General features: G+C 41.3%; 2 protein-coding genes across 5 annotated transcripts in view; both read right to left on the bottom strand.

Annotated features, from left to right (window-relative positions):
- Positions 1-29: 29 nt before the first annotated feature.
- kcnh1a (potassium voltage-gated channel, subfamily H (eag-related), member 1a) overlaps positions 30-19,345 on the bottom strand; it is a 57,557-nt gene continuing 38,241 nt past the window's right edge. For all 4 annotated transcript variants that reach the window (XM_026190878.1, XM_026190875.1, XM_026190876.1 and 1 more), the window contains 2 exons: positions 8,294-8,490; positions 30-5,828 (listed from right to left, as the gene is read on the bottom strand). In XM_026190878.1, the coding sequence (XP_026046663.1) occupies positions 4,959-5,828; positions 8,294-8,490 (1,067 nt within the window). In that variant the 3' untranslated portion in view covers positions 30-4,958. The remainder of the gene's footprint in view (positions 5,829-8,293; positions 8,491-19,345) is intronic.
- LOC113035351 (general transcription factor II-I repeat domain-containing protein 2A-like) lies at positions 14,901-16,593 on the bottom strand. The gene is made up of 2 exons (XM_026190882.1): positions 14,963-16,593; positions 14,901-14,930 (listed from the first exon to the last, which is right to left on the bottom strand). Exon 1 carries the CDS (start codon positions 16,546-16,548, stop codon positions 15,139-15,141), a length of 1,410 nt encoding a protein of 469 aa, XP_026046667.1. The 5' UTR covers positions 16,549-16,593; the 3' UTR covers positions 14,901-14,930; positions 14,963-15,138.

A 19,345-nucleotide genomic window follows, 5' to 3' on the forward strand; every position in this document is an offset into this window, starting at 1 on the left:
GTTTGACACAAAGATTTAAAGTGTTGACATCTACATGACTACAAATCCATTGTTAGCCCTAGAAATGTTTCTTTCTAAAAGCCTCCTGTAATCACATATGGATTACATATAAATTAGATTACTGGTATTCGTTGAGTTTTTCCATTGTTGGTGGAACTGAGTTAAAATCCAAATAATCAAGGTAACAATTGCAACTATTTCAGTTTTTTGCCTTAATGAGTTCTGGGTTTTCTGTCTGTCTCTTAGGAGACAGCAAGAGAAAAGGATGAAGGAGGAGGGGGGCATGCTGCTGCCATACAGCACACTTCATTTCCCTGTTACACAGTTTTTAAACCACTGTTGAATCTGTTATTATACAAAACCAACGAGACTGATAATGATTACAGCCGTATGTATGCGCTGAAGCAATTTCCCTACCCTTGGTGGAGCAGAGTACTAAACCGCTGCGCTTAGTTTTCAGTGCACACTAAAATGGGTGTAACTGGTTCTTGTGTGGTTGTTGGATCATTTGCATAAAGTGGAGTTTAAATCTCGGGTGCTCAGCGGGCTGCACAAAGCATCCTATCACTCTCTAAGTATGTTTATGTGAGCGGCCCATTATTCTGCAGTTATTGCACAGACATGAGTGTGGTTTAAATCTTCTCACAACATAGATATTGTTAAATTATACTTTAATGTTGTTTCAAGAATTGCGCATGCTATTGATGTAAACCTGACTTAGCATTTGCCAAATGTAGCCTCAAAACCGCCAAAGTAGGTCTGCTTTTTCTTAAAATAGCACAGTAACTTTACTGGATTTATCCTACCGTGTTGGGAATGAGTTTTGTTCAAGTAACCATGCTTTATATGCTAAATTGTGAAAGCCGCAGTAGCAGGTATTAAACTAAACCCTATCATTTCTTTTCTTTTTTTTTTCAGATAACTTGAAATTGAACATTAAAATAGCCACTTACAAAAACAGATCTGAAAAGAAAAGAGTTGCAGGCTCACAGCCAGAAATTTGTCAATTATCAGAGTCTGCGTTGAACTCTGCTGGCTTCAAACATAATGACTAGATGAGATGATCATCCTCATCTCATCTATTCATAGATAATAAATACGTTTTTGTCACATCTGTTTGCACTTTCAAAGCGTTTAAAAACATCTGATGGTTGATTTTGCTGCTAAGATAAAGACTTTGTCTTGAGTTACATAATCTTTAGATCCTTCTTTCATTACAGTGACTGAATTCCTCAGCGATGCCATCTGACCTCTTTTCCTCTCCCTTTGATTTGTGAACTCTTGCGCAGCAGCTTCATGAATAATCTGTGATCGAGAGGCCATGGTGATTTTTAGTGCCTTTTCTTTGGTTTTGAGATCACAATTCTTGGAGAAGCAGACCCCCAAACACTGGCAATAAACCTAATGAGTTCTCACTTCTGTGATGACATGCCCATTTATTTTTAGCAGGCTGAATTTTTGATGGAACATGAGTGTTGGAGTAAAAACCTCAGCATCTTTTTCCTCTCAGCTGTGTCCGTCCCAGCTTGTCTTTTGTGACGGAGAAAGCGCGCAGGGAACATAAATTATCCATGAGTGATGAATAATAAAGAAAAATGGTTATTTTTTCTCATGAAAAGAAGTGCTTTTATTGGATAAATTCAGTAAAGCTCCTACTTTTTCCAAAGATGAACCAAAAGTCATATTATTCGTTTTAGAAATACAAGCGTTAATTTCAGTGATATAAAACTTTATTTCAGCTGATTGCAACCACTTTCCAGGCTTCATTACCTGCAGTCTGATTGTTTAAAAAATGACTCACATTTGCAGAGTATTATGAAACTTTCTTCCATTATTCATTGTTTCTCAAGTGCGGCGACGGATATCTTAGAACTAAATTGTACTGTAAAAGCTAACTGTGCCTTTTTTTATTGCTTAATACCAGAGTGCATTGCTTTGCTTTACTTTGTTTCATGCATATTTTTCTCATTTAGGTTCCACTCAGTCAGCCTGTCCACATTGATCACATTGATTGTCTATTGTATTTTTGTTTGTTTGCTTTTGGAAACGTGTGTCAATTTGTTTTGGTCATTAAATTTAAAGTCGAAGGACAAATTTGATAATATTTGGCATATATGTAAACTTTTAGTATTTATCATGCAGGAATTATTGCAATCTGAGTTAATCCCTATTTAACAAGAGTTAACGAGAAAAATGAAATTGTAGAGATTGTTCCTGTTATTGTATATTTTATTTATAATGATTGGAGGAATCTGCCTGATGCTGGTGTTCAATACAATAAATAAATAAATAAATAAATACATTTTGGGACTTGATAAAAATACAGCATTCTATGTCAACATTCAATTTCTACCCTCAGAGTCTACAGTAGTCATCGTGTTACGTAAAGCAAGTTGCTCATCAGTATAAACTAAATGTCTGTATGATACAAATGCAGCTCTTCTTGGCCAGTTAGACGCTACAACTACTGAAGATTATGTGGAATTGGGGAAAAACAAGTCTTTTGATATTAAAAAGAAATAATAGCATGTTCACAGTAAAATAAAATAAAGATGTTTCATTTAAAAAATTTAAAAATAATCACATTAAATCTATATTCTTACCAGCCATTTCATTAGGTACACCTGTTTGACTGCTTAACAAAAATATCTAATCAGCAAATCACATGGCAGCAGCACAATGCATCTAGGCATGCAGATATCCAGTGAAGAGAGATGATTTAAGTGGCTTTGAAAGTGGCATGGTTTTTGATGCTAGACAGGCTGCTCTGGGTGTTTCAGAAACTGCTGACCTACTGGAATTTTCCCACGTAACCACCTCTAGGGTTTACAGAGAATGGTCTGAAAAAGGAAAACTGGGTTTGGGTGAAAATACCTTCTTGATTCCAGAAGTCAGAGAAGGCAGGCGACAGAAACTCAAATAACTGCTAGTTACAACCAAGATATGCAGAAGGGCATCACCGAATGTAGCAGCAGAATACCATACCAGGTGCCACGAGAAACTGAGGCTACAATTCACAAGGGTTCATCAAAATTGGACAGTAGTAAGATTGGAAAAATGTCAGCTAGTCTGATGCCTGCTTCTAGCAGAATAAAGTCCCATGTCACAAAATTATATCATCTCAGACTGTTTTCTTAAAAAGGGGAACATTTGCAGCAACTGCATGATGCCATCACATCAATATGGACCAAAATTTCTGAGCAATGTTTCAGCATCTTATTGAATCTACATGTATGTCATGAAGAAATAAGCCAGTTCTAGAGGCAAAAGTGGGTCCAACCCAGTACTAGCAAGGTGTACCTGATGAAGTGAAAGTGTATATTGTAACAATTAAATAATATATATTAACATAAACATACACCATCTATATGAAACACTCCTACAACAGCTATGCGTGATATGGACTTCTGTGGAAAGTCTACGGCATAACTGACGATGTAACCAGTCACCCCTTTTAACCCTACACTGGACCTTCCATGGCATTCAGTCGTCGTGGGCTATGTCGACCCGTCCCGTAGTTATATTTCTTGGGAGGGGCACATCAGGTTATGTGGAAGGTGTACGGTTAAAAAAGGGGTTTCCGGTTATCTTGTAAGTTATGCCGTAGATTTCCCGCTGAAGCATAATTCAGGCATTACTGCACCAAGTGTGTCGTTTTAAAAAACATTTGAATGTCTGCAACACATTTTTTGTATTGACTGCATCATATTATAAAGGGGTTGAGGGGTTAAAGATTTTTCCCACTCTGAAGGAAACTCTTCAATTTTTCAAAGCCAGAAGCAAGTAAACACATTTAAAACAGTTCAAGATCATCTGCATTTCACACACTCACTCTGAATTTGTGCTCCGAAAAGACCTCCTAATATTAGCTTTTTTGTTTGTTTGCTTTCTCAAGTAAAAATGAGGACAAACAGAAATGTTAAATCATGCATGTTAACAGGATTAAAATGTAAAAATATACTTAAGGGACCATTAAAGTCAAAAATGGTCTGGTGATCTCAGTCCACTTTCTAACAGCCTGTTTTATTGTACACAAATTTTAGTTTACAAATATTGTGCAAATCGCCATTACTTTCTATATTTGTAAGGGTTTTGGCCACAGTCAGTACCTATAAAATTACTGTATGTATCACCAAAGCTGTAACATAGTAAACCTAGATATCAGGAAAGAGGGATAACTTGCCATTTGCTGCCTCACTAGTTAGCATTTCATTCAATTTTCCATGAAGCACATCTATTTGTGGTTTATTGAAATTAGGATCTGCGCTCAAACATGTTTTTGAAAATCAGATTGGTCGGGCAGAGTTATCTGTTGTTTAATTCATAATGATTCTGGCATCTGATATAATTACATAACTGTTTGAGGAAATTACATTAAGATTGATTCAGCATCTGCAAAAACTGTCCTCTTTCCCTGTCAATGTGAAATAATGCAAATGGATCGGCGTGCGGCCTCAATTAATCAAATATGCGCCAACTGCTATTTGAGGCAGACGTCTACTTTATGTGACATGCAAAGAATCTCTTACAAATGCTAACAAACCAGTGGGTCATGCTGCTTCCATTGGAACCTTCCAATGGAGATACCTCCTTCTCCTACCTCCCCCAAAATCTGAACAGACTTTTCATAAAATGCCACCCCTCAAAGTATTTTTCCATCATAGTGCAGCGGAAAGATAAATCAAACGTATGTACAAACAGAGAGCTGTCAGTTTTTGTGTAACCTTCAGATATTAGATTCCAAGATACAAAAATCTAGGTTACGACCTCAACTTGTCAGCACGACGTTACCTTGCTACCAGGTAGGTACACCCTAGGATGAAGGCTGGTGCATCTTACTACACTGCTGCCTAATCTAAATGGTATACCCAGTGTGGTCTCAGCTATCCGAGTAATCTGTATATTACTGGATTCAGCTGAATTTAAGGTCAACTGTTGCCGGATGACTCTTTCATTCTTCAAGAGAAGATATCCTCTTTGTCCACTTCTGGTGAAGCAGGTCTAGAAATGTCAAAAAGATGCTGTGGAGAGCTAGAGCTTGAATGGCTGGCTTTCAGGAGTTTTAGCACTTCTGTGAGTTGCATCTCTAGGCCTGACATTCGAACATTTAGGTTCTTAAGGTCATCCTTTAGCTCTAGCTTGAGCTCCTGCAGTGAAGCCTGAAGTGTTTGCTCCGGGATGGGGTAGAAGAAATGCCTCATTTCTGGAGGCTGGGCAGGACTGCGGTCCTGAGGCGTCAAGCGGAAGTCACCCACTTTGTCCAGGCGTAACTCACTTTTGGTAATGCCGCTGTCACATGAGTCCGTCTTTTTTAAAGAGATTGGGGATTCTTGCACCTTGGTTCGTTCAGGTAAAGTCTCCATGGATTCAGCTTTAGACACTGTGTTCCAGTTGTCAGCTTTGGCCATCGACTCCTTAAAGCGACCCCAGCCTTTCAGTTTGGGTGGGTCAGCAGAGCGGCCACCAACCAAAGAAATGGACGATGGCACTTGCAGTTTTGCCTTGTCTGCGACCGTACAGTTGAGAGGTGATGGCGATTGAGGAGTTGAAGATGAAGGTGTAGCTGGGCTTTCTGTTACAGTGACAATGCTGGTAGTTGTAATAGCTGATTTAATTTTGGGGATGTCCACATAGAGAGGACCCTTCTCAATGTCTTGTTCATCTGTTTCTGGTTTCCCAGTCACCATGCGGGCCTCCTTCTGCTGTCGAAAGCGCTGGAAAAGTTTTCGTACTGGGTGATCTGGTGGCAAATTCAGAGGGGCTTCATTTTTACGGTTCCGTCTCTCCTCCTCTTCCCGTTTCATATCACTGATCTTTCGAAAAACGATCTGAAAGAGAATTTAAAATTCTTATGACTAAAAGACCATCATTAAAAAAAAACAAACACAAAGTTTATTGACCAAAAGTTTCAGATTTTGACAGCACACAAGAAAAATTATACCCAAACCACTCTCACACCCATGTCAGTTTAGTCTCCTGAAGTAGTACAAAAGCAGATCAACATCATTTTCACCATCTCTCTTATTGATTGTAGAATTTGTGTGTGAAAGATTGCCAATATGTCAAAATGTGTGTTCTTTGCAAATGTCACTTTAAAAATTCCCATGGCGCACAGGGAAAGTTCATATCAAGCCTCTGGCTTCAGTGCGTGAAGGCTCACTGTCAGTTTACCACCCAGATGATGCTAATGGACAACTATATTTTTAGGCATTTTGTATTTTCAGTTTTTAGCTTTGTAGCTTTATTTCTGTGCTTTAAAATGTCGCAATCCCAGTCTCCCAATCCAGTGATTCACTTGTCTCATTAATTAGGGATTAATATTAATTAAAAGTAATAATTAAAAAACACAAAATACACATTCTGTATTCACATGTTCAGGAATACTTTATTAACCTTCATTAACGTCACACTCTAACATTCAACATATAACATTCATTTTGTCAGTAAGCAATTCAACTTTAAGGTCTGCAAGCAAAACCCCAAAAAAAGCTGATGAAAATAAGCGCAAACTACTCTTGACATTTTGGATTTTAATAGATGAAAATGTGAAACAATTTGAGTAGCTGTTTGTTTTTCCCAAGGATACATGACAGTGCTGAAACTCGAGAACCGGTTCTTGTATAGAACTGTTCCCAGTAGTCCAATTCCCTGGAATTATTAGTCTGCTTGCCTATTGAGCCTGCTTTTCGGTTGGGTGTGGGTGAAGAATCTAGTCTAGTAAAGCTAGTGCAGGGAACTCAACTGAAGCTGTGCTGGTTAATTCTTTACTGTCCTCACGCTGTAACAAAAACATCCTCCCAATTTGGTCATTTATTTAATCTGCAAATCTATCTCTCTAGGGAGAGATAAATTAAATAAATCTATCTCTCCCTCTGACATGTCAATGCCACTGCTGCCTTGCATCGCTACCTGCCATTTTACCACCTATTGTCCACTTACAGGCTAATCACCCCAGTTTCTAACATATTTAGAAGCAACAATGAGCTCTAACAATATTCTTCTGCTGCACTAAATACTTTCAAATGGAAAGTATCTGATTAAAATAGGTTATGTGGCAGTTTTAACTCAGAAAGTCTGGGCATTTTATTTGCAACACGCAGAAAGTCACTCATCACATTTGAAAAGGTAAGACAGCATCAGATGTACAGATCAAATGCACATTGTCTGCTCTGCTGGATCAGTCAAAAACACAATCTCAGCAGCTCCATTTGAAGGCAACATTAGGCTCCTTTAGTCAACCCATATCGGGATTTCCCTGCTGCATACATTCAGGACGTGGGACCCTGGTGAATAGTAACTTTAATGCAGAAGATGAGATTGCCTCTTCAAATGCAAACAATCCAATCTCACTTGCACTCTCCCGGGCAGGCTAACCTCATAAAGAATGAAGCAGTGATTGGTAGCTACTCTTACGCTATTGTTGATCACAGCTGTTCATTTCTGAATAAAGAAGAAGAAAGTGTACTTTATTGGTCCCCGTGGGGAAAATCCCTCTCTGCATTTAACCCATTCACTCAGTGAAGCAGTGGGCAGCCACTGGGCGCCCGGGGAGCAGTGTGTAGGGACGGTACCTTGCTCAGGGGTACCTCAGGGTAGCTGTTCAGGGGAATCGAACCCCCGACCTTCCGATCATGGGGCCACCACTCTACCTACTGAGCTATCCCTGCCCCCTGAAGGATGTGAGAGCGGCTTTAGTATATGGTGGCTGTTTAATGGAGCTCTGTTTTTCTATGCAGTGCTGTGTGGCTGAAGGCAGTAGGTGCACGTGTCCCTTAGGTTGAATATAAGGTTTTCTGTGGTTACCTTTTCCCAGAGTGGGAGTTTCTGGCCCCTATTTAACAAGAATTGATACGTGTGAACAATTGTGATTGTCCAGATCATGAAAGGAGGTAGGCTGTCTTCTGCTGTGAAATATATTGACATGACTAAACATATATAGGTTCAATATTGATTAATTGATTGATTTATTTAATAAATCCTCCTTTCATCTTGTTGAATTTAATGCAATCTCAACTTGGATTGCAAAAAAACCCTCTCTCCTTAAAGGTTGCAATCTTCAGCTTTTGCTTTACTTACTGCTCACTGTCTGGTACTGGTAATATCAACACTATCTTTACAGATATTATTGGAATTTGTAAATATATTCTAAAATGTTTGTTTTATTTTGTTAATATTTTTTTTCTTTTTCATGTACCACTGTGCACAAGGCTGAAGTCTTTGCAGATGAAAACTTCTGTGTAAATCCTAAATGAAAATGCAGTCAACTGTATCTGGCATCTGAACAGTCACTCACCCTCTTACGCAGGTTATAAGTGAGCAGCAGGTTTCGAGAGAAATGGTTGGAAAATGCCGTGTAGAATTCCAGCACCTTCTGCAGAGCGTCGCGTTTAATAACGTGGAGGTCGCAGTAGGTCAGAGCTCGCACATTGGCGCAGGACTGAGCCAGAGTCACCTCTTTCCAGAAAACGTCCCCAAATACGTCTCCCTTTCCTGCACGAGAGAGCGCACAATTTTAGTTCCATGTTAGTTCAGCAACAAGATCTGATCTTCCAGGTAAAAGAAAACAGTAAGAGACAAAAACAGGCTTGCAAAAACAGCTTTAATAATGTTTTTATATATCAGTTATCGATGATTATTGAAAATCTCAGTACCTGTAATTTAACACACAGCATTAAGTGCTACACACAGGTTTACACTAAATGGACACTTTGTAAGGTACACCTGTTCAAATGCTTGTTAATGCAAATTTCAAATCAGCTAATCCCATGGCAGAAACGCAGTACATTTAGGCATTCAAAGTTCTGAAGTTCAAACCGAGCATCAGAATAGGGAAGAAAGGTGATTTCAACTGGGTATAGGTGTTGGTGCTAGATCTCAGATCTAAGTAGGTCAAAGTATTTCAGAAACCGATTTTTTCCCCACACAGCCATCTATAGGGTTACTTAAGAAAGTAGCATAGCAGAGCTTTCTGATCTGACGTTTGGATGGCAGGGTCAGATTTTCACGTAAGCAACATAAAAGCAGGCCTGTCCTGCCTTTAGTTCAGGCTGCCAATAGAGGTGTAATAATTTGGGGGATATTTTTTGGCACACAAGAGAACTGTTTGAGCACCACAGACTGCCTAAGTATTGTTACTGACCACGTCCATCCAGATCCAGTAGAAACCAAATAAAGTGGATGGTGAGTCTTTTACTTGTGAAAAAGTCCCTCTATATATGGGATGAAAGCAGCAGCTACTTGTTTTAGGTTGGTTATAAATAATACAGTTATGCAATGTGGATCATTTATGAGTCAAGAACACATTTTGGGTTGGGAGGTCTTGGAAAGTCCCCCTCCAGCATGACAGATGCTGCTGAACAGCTGGAACTAAATCCCTTTGTTCTTTTGAGGAGACTTTTATGTATATTTAAAACTGAAGACAAAGCTAGATGAGGATTTTCTGCTGTTCGAGGTAATGGCTTACAACTGATGTATTAACTATTAATACATATAAGAAATATAGCTTTCAAACCTTTATAAAGAGTGTTAAATTACCTTCATAATCTAAAGCTCATTAGACCAACTCAGTAATTTATAAGGTCTGTCATTTGTGACTCATGCACAGCACTTTTTTTAAGTTTGAGAAGCCCAGTATTACCATAAACTACCCTGAACAAAGGAGTACTATGACTCAGTATAATCAACAGCTTATCATGAATTTTTTTTCTTTTTTTTTATTGTCTTGACATAAAACACCTTGTTATTTCTTCACATGATGACATGACGAAACACACGCAGTGGATGAAAATAAACCTTATATGTGGCAAAAGCATTAATATAAAGCAGTATGTGGTACAGTGGTAAAAATAGCAGTAGCTGATTAAACCAGATGCCCTGTCTTGTTTGCTGATTTACTTTACATGGCGTTTCTTTTTCGTTTGTTATTAGTCTCATAAGGAATTCAATACAAAGAAGCTATTTATTCATCACTATAGTTGCCTTCCGGTTCATTGGTTTCATGTTGACAGTATATTGATTTATGCAAAGAGAAAACAATAGAAGGATATTGACAGAAACCAGCCAAGGCACTGTAATATTTCCTACCAGAGCATGGCATCCGTTATTCATTAAATTACTCATAAAGCACATTAAATGATGATGTTTTAACAACAAAACATTCTGCTGTGAACAGTTTTCTACTTTATTTTTTAAAATAAGATCAAATCTAGATGCATTGGAAGACAAACTAGGGTCACTAACATGGGAAGTATCCCAGTAGTTAGGAGTAGGTCCTTATTAATATTCATTAGGCTTAGATGGTGTAGTCATTACAGACGCTGATACTGTGCTTACTTTAATCTGGTCAAGTATGGCCTCATTTACTGGCACAGGTCTCAGTTCAATACATCTATCATAACCACTGTGGGAAAAATACTTTAGGAAATTAGTGGCCTTTGTAATAGTGTGTTTGCTAATAAATCACTTATGAGCAAGCAGACTGCAAATGTAATGATATTTACCCCCTTTTAGCACCGCCTTTGATTTCTACCAACCCCTCAGGTTTTCCATTATGCTCACCGTTGTTTATCCCAGTATGCTTAATATTAATTATCATAACATTAGAGAGAGAATTCAAACAATCCAGCAATCCCTTATGAGCAAGTGTGAACTTTTTAACCCGTTTTTTTGTTTCTACTAACTCCTAAGTGAAGTATGTAGGTCTTAAAGAGCTAAATCTCCAGAAAAGTCTCTACTATAGTCACAAGTTAGTTGAGCTGGTGTAAAGCCAACCAATAAAGTTGTAGATGCACTGCTAATCATGTGCGGATTCGGGTAATATTTCTTTACAGGTTTATTATAAATTGCTCAACATAACCATTTGTTAGATAGTTATTATCTTCTGACTGTTGTGTCATTGGCTACAGATTGTGAAAGATGCAATTTTAACTAAAGCTTTTTCAAATTAGCTCATAATAAAATCTTAAGAAATAATGGAAGCTAACTAGGTATTTAAAAATAACATTGGTTTATTTCGTTTGTTATGTTGTTCAGTTTCATTGCCTTTACAATAAATCAGTGAAAAATCAATCCAGGCAGCCATATTACATGTTTGCTTGAAATGAACCTGTGGCACAGGTATTGATTGTAACGTTTGAAGGCCAAAGGATCGCAAGTGTTGCGTTGTGATTTTCTGTTCAGTCCTGAGTTATAATACTTTTAATTATTATTTATTTTAAAATGCTTATTTTCAGTTAGGTTTAGTTTAAACTAATTTCATTTGACTTAAATGAATACAGCACTGAAAATACACTCAACAAAAATATAAACGCAACACCTTTGTTACTGCTCCCATTCCCCATGGGATGGACGTAGAGACCTAAAATTCAATCCAGATACACAATATAACCATCCCTCCCAAACAGTGGTCACAAATCAGTCCAAATGTGTGGTAGTGGGCACATCTGCTATATTGAGATAATCCATCCCACCTCACAGGTGTGCCACATCAGGATGCTGATCTGACATCATGAGTAGTGCACAGGTGTACCTCAGACTGCCCACAACAAAAGGCCACCCTGGAATGTGCAGTTTTGTCTCACAGCAAAATGCCACAGATGCCACAAGCAATGAGGGAGCGTGCAATTGGCATGCTGACAGCAGGAATGTCAACCAGATCTGTCGCCCGTGCATTGAATGTTCATTTCTCAACCATAAGCCGTCTCCACAGGCGTTTCAGAGAATATGGCAGCACATCCAACCGGCCTCACAACCGCAGACCCCGTGTAACCACACCAGCCCAGGACCTCCACATCCAGCAGGTTCACCTCCAAGATCGTCTGAGACCAGCCACCCAGACAGCTGCTGGAACAATTGGTTTGCACAACCAAACAATTTCTGCACAAACTGTCAGAAACCGTCTCAGGGACGCTCAACTGCATGCCCGTCGTCCTCATCGGGGTCTTGACCTGACTCCAGCTCGTCGCCGTAACAGACTTGTGTGGGCAAATGCTCACATTCGATGGCGTCTGGCACGTTGGAGAGGTGTGCGCTTCACGGATGAATCATGGTTCACATTGTTCAGGGCAGATGGCAGCTGAGAATGTCCCAGTTCTTGCATGGCCAGCATACTCACCGGACATGTCACCCATTGAGCATGTTTGGGATGTGCTTGACCGGCGTATACGACAGCGTGTACCAGTTCCCACGAATATCCAACAACCTCGCACAGCCATTGAAGTGGAGTGGACCAACATTCCACAGGCCACAATTGACAATCTGATAGACTCCATGCGACGATGTGTTGCACTGCATGAGGCAAATGGTGGTCACACCAGATACTGACCGGTTCTGGGTCCCCAGACCCCCAATAGCGCAAAAAACTGCACATTCCAGGGTGGCCTTTTGTTGTGGGCAGTCTGAGGTACACCTGTGCACTACTCATGATGTCAGATCAGCATCCTGATGTGGCACACCTGTGAGGTGGGATGGATTATCTCAATATAGCAGATGTGCCCACTACCACACATTTGGACTGATTTGTGACCACTGTTTGGGAGGGATGGTTATATTGTGTATCTGGAATGAATTTTAGGTCTCTACGTCCATCCCATGGGGAATGGGAGCAGTAACAAAGGTGTTGCGTTTATATTTTTGTTGAGTGTAGTTTCACAGACACCACAGACTGGTTAGATTGACAAATTTGAACAAAAGAATTGAGAGTAAATCCCAAGACACTTATTAACCACAAAAGCTTATTCTAGGCAGTTTTACACTAAATAATATAGTTTTAGGTGATTTTTCAGGTATGTAGAATATGTTTTTTACACGAATTTTATAATAATAATAATAATAATACATTTTATTTGAGGGCGCCTTTCAAAAACCCAAGGTCACCTTACAAAAGAACAAAATTAATAAAAGAAAACAATAGTTATAAAATACATAAAATAAGTTAAAATTGCAAAGCAGAACTTGACAACAGGTAAAATCAGCACTAAAGTGAAAAAGCCAGTTTGAACAGATGTGTTTTGAGCTGTGACTTAAATGCGGGAAAAGAGTCTATATTTCTTATGGCTGGAGGAAGAGAGTTCCAGAGCTGAGAAGCAGAGTGACTGAAGGCTCTGTTCCCCATAGTGGTAAGACGTGTGGATGGAACAGTAAGATGAATAGCAGATGATGATCGGAGAGGGCGGGAGACAGTGGTGATATGGAGCAGGTCACACAAATAGGAAGGAGCAGATTTATGGATACACTTGTATGTGAGAAGTAAGATTTTAAAGTTTATCCTGGCTTCTATGGGCAACCAGTGAAGCTGCTGAAGAACTGGCGTAATATGAGCTCTTGACGGAATACGAGTTATGACCCGAGCTGCGGAATTTTGAAGAAGTTGGAGTTTATGAAGGGACCTTTTAAGGAGACCAAATAAGAGGGAACTGCAGTAATCAATATGGGACGTAATAAGACTATGGACTTCCCTCCCCATCTCCAGCTGCCTCCCCCTTCCCGCTCCACCACAACCACCCACACATGCAGGACCTTGGAGTAGGGGTATGTCACCAGGGTGCAGAGGAGGCTACCCCCCCCTCTGTCCCCTTCTGGCTGCCTCTGCCTCAATTTTATCCCACAACTTAGACATTCACATTACTCACACTCTCATTACACATACATATAGGATCTTGGGGGTGGGCACGATACACGGAATCCAAATTACCATCAGGGTGTACACCCCACCCCTGGCGTCGTTGCCCACCTCTCAATTTTAAATACACGTAGACATTGAGGGCTAGCAGGAGGGACTATGCGCTTACCTGCTGCTCTCTGGCAGGTAGCTCCAAGCCCTCCTGGGTTTTAAATGCACCTTAGAACACATATGCATCAACACTACAATGAGCGGGTGGAGGGAGGTTTGGAGTCTTCTCTCACCCCCATTCTCTGCGGCCTGCTGGAGCGGGGGGGCTAGGAGGAGGAGTTGGCCGTCTGACTGCGGTCTGGAGTGTGGGGCCTCCCTGCTGCTGCGGAGTCGGGGCGGTCTGCCTCTCCCCACCGCAGGGAAAAGGGTAACACCACCTGGGTCTGGGTGCGGTTCCCCCCTCCAGGGGCAAGGGTACCTAGACCCGGTTCGTAGAGTATGCTTGGGGAGTGTGATCGTGTGTACAGCGTCTCTTTATGTCTGTCTCCACGTTGGTTGAGTGTGGAGTAAGTGCATATGAGAGCATGAGGGTGGGGAATGGATGTTTGTATCTGTGTGTGCCTGTATGTCTGGTTGTCAGGTTGGGTGTCAGACGCCACCTCTCTGGGGACATCTCAGGCCCTCCAAGGTTTGAAGGCCTATCTCCCCCCACCACCACTTCCCCTGCCAGTGGTGGACTCCCTCAGACATCGGTGCGTTGGTGGTTCTTTGTGTCTGGGGGTGGGCGTCCGGGTACACACCGGCTCACTCCTTGGCGGCCGCTTATTGGGGCCTGGAGCCTGGGGCTCGCTCGGGCCACTTCGGAGGTGGGGTGCCCCCGGCCTCTTGGCCTGGGGCTCGGTCACTCAGGCACAGCTGGCTGCCGGCGGAGCTCACGGGCGCGTCACTGCAACTCCCCCTGGCTTCTGCTCCGCGGCTGCTGAGTGAGCCCTCATCTGGGACTCTCCTCAGCTCTTTCTGGGACAGTGGCGCAGCTGCCCCTCTGGTGGTCTTCCTTGGTCTCTTGTGTTCTGGGGGCCTCTGGATGTCTGGAGTTTTGATCTCCTCCATACCTGCTTCATGCCCTGGAGGACGGGGCTGTGGCCCCCCACACCCTCTAGCACAGGGGTGGCCAACCAGTCAGAGACCAAGAGCCACTTTTTTTTTTACTGTGTTACCGCAAAGAGCCATATCATACGCATGGGCACACATGAACATCACCCATCCTTTCCTCTCTCTCTCTCTCTCTCTCACACACACACACACACACACACACACACACCTCTGCTCAGCCAGATTTATTGTAAATGTCACACACCAACATGATAATGACAGAAATGGACTCCTACAGTACTAAAACCACAGGCCAGTCATTTTCAACAATGAACATTGTGTGCACTGTCTCACACACACAAACTCTCAGTTCAACCAAGTCCACAAACAAAAATATAATAATCTACAATAGCATTTACTTTTATAATGCATGTTGTTTAGTGGGACTTCTGGCATTCCTTGCCTTGAACAATCCTCTTTAAATCTGGCTTGTATTCCGTTGTTGTCACTCGAAGCAATTCTTTCACATGTGTGTCAGTCAGAACAGATCGATGCTTTGATTTCACATGTTTTAGGGTAGAAAACACAGACTCGCAGACGTATGTTGACCCAAACATTGACAGTATCTTAAGCGCAGCCCGTTTGACATTGGGGTATTTTTCCATTGGCACACTTTTCCAGAACTCAATGGTCCCTTCCCTTAAAGCAGGTTTCAATTGGTCCTCCTCACAAAGATCGATCATCTCCAACTCAGCCGCAGCTCCATCTGTGACTAGCGGGACTTTCAAACAGCCGGTCTCTGCATTAAATGGGTCGACGAGGAACGTAATCTGTGGCCTTTTCAATTGTAGATCATGGAACCGGGTCACGAAGCTTTCGTGCAAGTTTTCAATCAGCGTTGCATATCTGGCTCTTTGCTTACTCAGGGGAGCACTGGCGACTTGCCCGCTGGCTTTTAGCAGAGTGGGAAAATGCGTTAAATCTCCCTTTTGAATATGTGTCTTGAACAGCTTCAGTTTGTTGACAAACGCAAACACACTTTGCACTAGGTCAGGGAGCATTTTTAACTTACCCTGCAGGGTCAGGTTCAGTCTGTCCAAGTGACACAGCATGTCGACCAAAAAGGCCAGATCCATAATCCACTTGAGGTCCGAGAGCTCGGGATAGTCCTTGTCCTTCTTTTCCATAAACAGTTTCACGGCATCCAAAAGCTCAAAGAAGCGAGAGAGTACCTGGCCTTTTGACAGCCACCTCACAGTGCAGTGCAGCGGCAGGTCACCTGGAAGCCCTTGGTCCAGCTCAGCGATGAGATTCTTGAATTGCCTGTGGTTAAGCGCATGTGTGCGGATATAGTTGCCAATTTCCATCACAGGCTTCATGACGTTATCTAAATTCAATGATTTAGACACGAGTTGCTCCATGTGGATGATGCAGTGGAAATTCCAAAAGTCAGGAATAGTTTGGTCAGCTTTGCACAGCCCCACAAGCCCGTTCACAGATCCCATCATGGCTGGTGCTCCATCCGTGGCTATTGCAGTTAATTTCGTTATGGGCAGATTTGCTTTTTCAAATGCAGCCATCATGGTTTCTTTCACATCTATGCCACGGGTTCTGTCTTTTAATGGCACAATATCCAGGAGTTCTTCTTTGATCACACAATCGTTTGAAACAGACCGTGCAAATATTGCCAACTGAGGCTTGTCTTGTATATCACAACTCTCATCCAATGCGACACTAAAATACTCACATGCTTGAAGGTCAGAGTGCAACTGTGATTCAATAGCCGTGTTAATGTCCGATATTCTGTGTTCAACAGTGTGGCGGGACAGTTGGACGTCTGATACCATGCGTTTTAATTTGTCGTTTTCAGGAGACAAGATTTCAGCAACATCACTGAGGCATTTTTTAACGAACTCCCCTTCATTGTATGGCTTTTTAGCCCGTGCAATGTTCCAAGCCAGCTGATAGGATGCGAGCGTTATGGTCTCTGACCGCTTCGTAAATTTTTGGAAAAACTGTATCTGCTTTTCTGCCTGACTTTTCAAAGTGGCCAACTCGTACTTGCGAAGTTCAGTCCCTTTTGGAAATTCCTGGTCGATGTTAGCATGGCGTGAGCTGAAGTGGCGCTGAAGATTTGAAGCTTTGAAATGCGCTAATGACGTCTGACATATAAGGCAGAATGGCTTACCATTGCGTTCCACAAAAAAATATAAACTCTCCCACTCTGTTAAAAATGTCCTGTGTTCCTCTTCATATTTTCTTTTTGCTGTGCATTTTTTTCCTGCCATTTTAAGGGCGAACTTGCTCCTACTGGGAAACCTTGCGGTATTTTCATCTCACACACATGCGCATTTCATGAAAATACCGTATTGAACTCAAGCGAAGCGAACGCGCACATTTTAAAACAACAACATAAAAAAAATCAAAACACAAACATAAACTTTGATATGAACGTAAGAGCCGCATGAAACCAGGCAAAGAGCCGCATGCGGCTCGAGAGCCGCGGGTTGGCCACCCCTGCTCTAGCAGATCATTACATGAAGGAACCTTTTAAAAAAAACAAGCGCGTCCATGCTCACAGGTGTACACACGGGTGATCACACCCACAAACTACACCCTTTTTGGCTCCTACCTCAAAGCACACTGTGTTCTGTTGATCTTATGTGCTGCACAATAATGTTTAATATTTAGTATTTACTGTCATATTCCCATATATCATTGTGATGTTGTTTTTTCTATTACTCTTGTTCTCTTCTGCTTGTTTTCTTTTTTCTTTCTCAGCAGGTGATCCAGGTGATCGATATATGCTTTTTTTTTTTTCCTTTTTCTTTTTTTTTCTGCCCGTTCTGTTGGTTTTTGTCTTTTGCCCTTCTCCCCCGTCCCTCTTCTCAGCTGTTTCTCTTTCCCTCTTTCTTTATCCCCTTCTTTCCCCCAGTCAAGTCTGTCCCGTATTCAGTAAGTGAAAATAAAATAAACAATAAAAGGTGACTCAAATGGACCATTACGGCAAGGCTGGGATGATCAATTTGGTAAAGTAAATCCGTTGGGCATCTTTCTTTGCCTTTAGACAACAATTCTGATGGCAAAAGAGCCAAACGGGACAGGCAAAAAAAAAAAAAGAAAAAAAAAAAGACTATGGACAAGAATGGCAGCAGCATGGGGAGTAAGGAAGGGGCAGAGTCAGTTAATATTACGTAAGGGGAAGTATGCAGACCGGGTTATGTAATTAATGTGGGGCTGGAATGAGAGAATATTATCAAGTATGACACCCAAACTCTTAACCTGAGGGGAGGGAAGGGTGGAGAACGTTCAATGTTAATGGAAAAACTGTGGGATTTGGATAAGATTGAGGCTATACCAACAAGTAAAACTTCTGTTTTATTACTGTTTAGTTTAAGAAAATTGGAGGAGAACCATGATCTACTCTTGATAAGACAATTTGAGAGGGAGGTAGGTGGGAGGGATGAATTGGGTTTAGAAGAGCTGGGTGTCATCGACATAACAGTGAAAATTTATATTATATTTTCAGAATATATGACCAAGAGGGAGCATGTAAATAATGAATAAAAGAGGCCCTAATACTGAACCCTGGGGCACACCAGCAGAAACAGGATGGAGAGTTGAAGAATGGGATTTAAATTGGATAAACTGAGTGCAGTCTGAGAGATAGGAGGTGAACAGGGCAAGGGGGGTATGACTAATGCCAATGGATGTTAACCGGTTCAGGAGAATATTGTGAGAAATGGTATCAAACGCCGCACTAAGATCAAGAAGGATGAGGATGGATAGGAGACCAGAATCAGCTGCCATCAGAAGGTCATTGGTAATCCTTAACAAAGCCAGATTGAAATTGTTCATAGAGATTATGGCTATTGAGGTGTAAGTGAAGCTGGGAGGCGACAACTTTTTTAATTTTAATTCACTTATACCCTTGTAGTTCACACAGATGAATTCGTACAGGCAAAACTGAATGTTTGTTAATGCAGTTCACAGCACCACAAATCTTTATCATTCCAACTGTTTAAAATGCTAAAATCTTTCATTGATCTCAGACAATATTTAAGGGGACAGCCAATAAAATGCAGTAAATTTGATGCACTAGAGATGATTACAATATGCGCCCAAAGTAGGTGAGCTGGCTTAATGTGATTCAGATAAAACTGAAAATACCAGACTTTACTGTTGCTGAGAGGACTGACAAACAAATTCTTGTCCAAATCCTGAATCCATCACTCAGCAGAAAATGATCCCCAAACAGCTCAGCTGACACTGCAGACAGGGACAGTTTGTAAAGTGCTGCTAGGCAAAAAAGAAAAGGGAGGATTTAAGTAAGTCCTCGAACAAAATTATTTTCTTGCTATGATGTTCAGAGAGAGCTAGAGGCCACTTAGACTTAAAAGCCTTTATGCTATCAACCAGTGTTTTGGTGTTGAAGTGCCTCCAAGACAATACATTCAGATTAGAGACACTATTGTCAATGCATCTGAGTCACACAGCTTAAGTAATCTAAAACTTTATATTGTGAAACAACCGAGGAGATCAGCAGCAGGTCCTTCGACAGCTGGGGAAATGAAGAGGTATAATGCTTCTCCAATGGAGGAAATGCAAATTTCCTCATCAAGCATGTAGTAGTAGTATATTCCT

The sequence above is a fragment of the Astatotilapia calliptera genome, chromosome 13 (genome assembly GCF_900246225.1).
Source record: "Astatotilapia calliptera chromosome 13, fAstCal1.2, whole genome shotgun sequence".
Lineage (NCBI taxonomy): Eukaryota > Metazoa > Chordata > Actinopteri > Cichliformes > Cichlidae > Astatotilapia > Astatotilapia calliptera.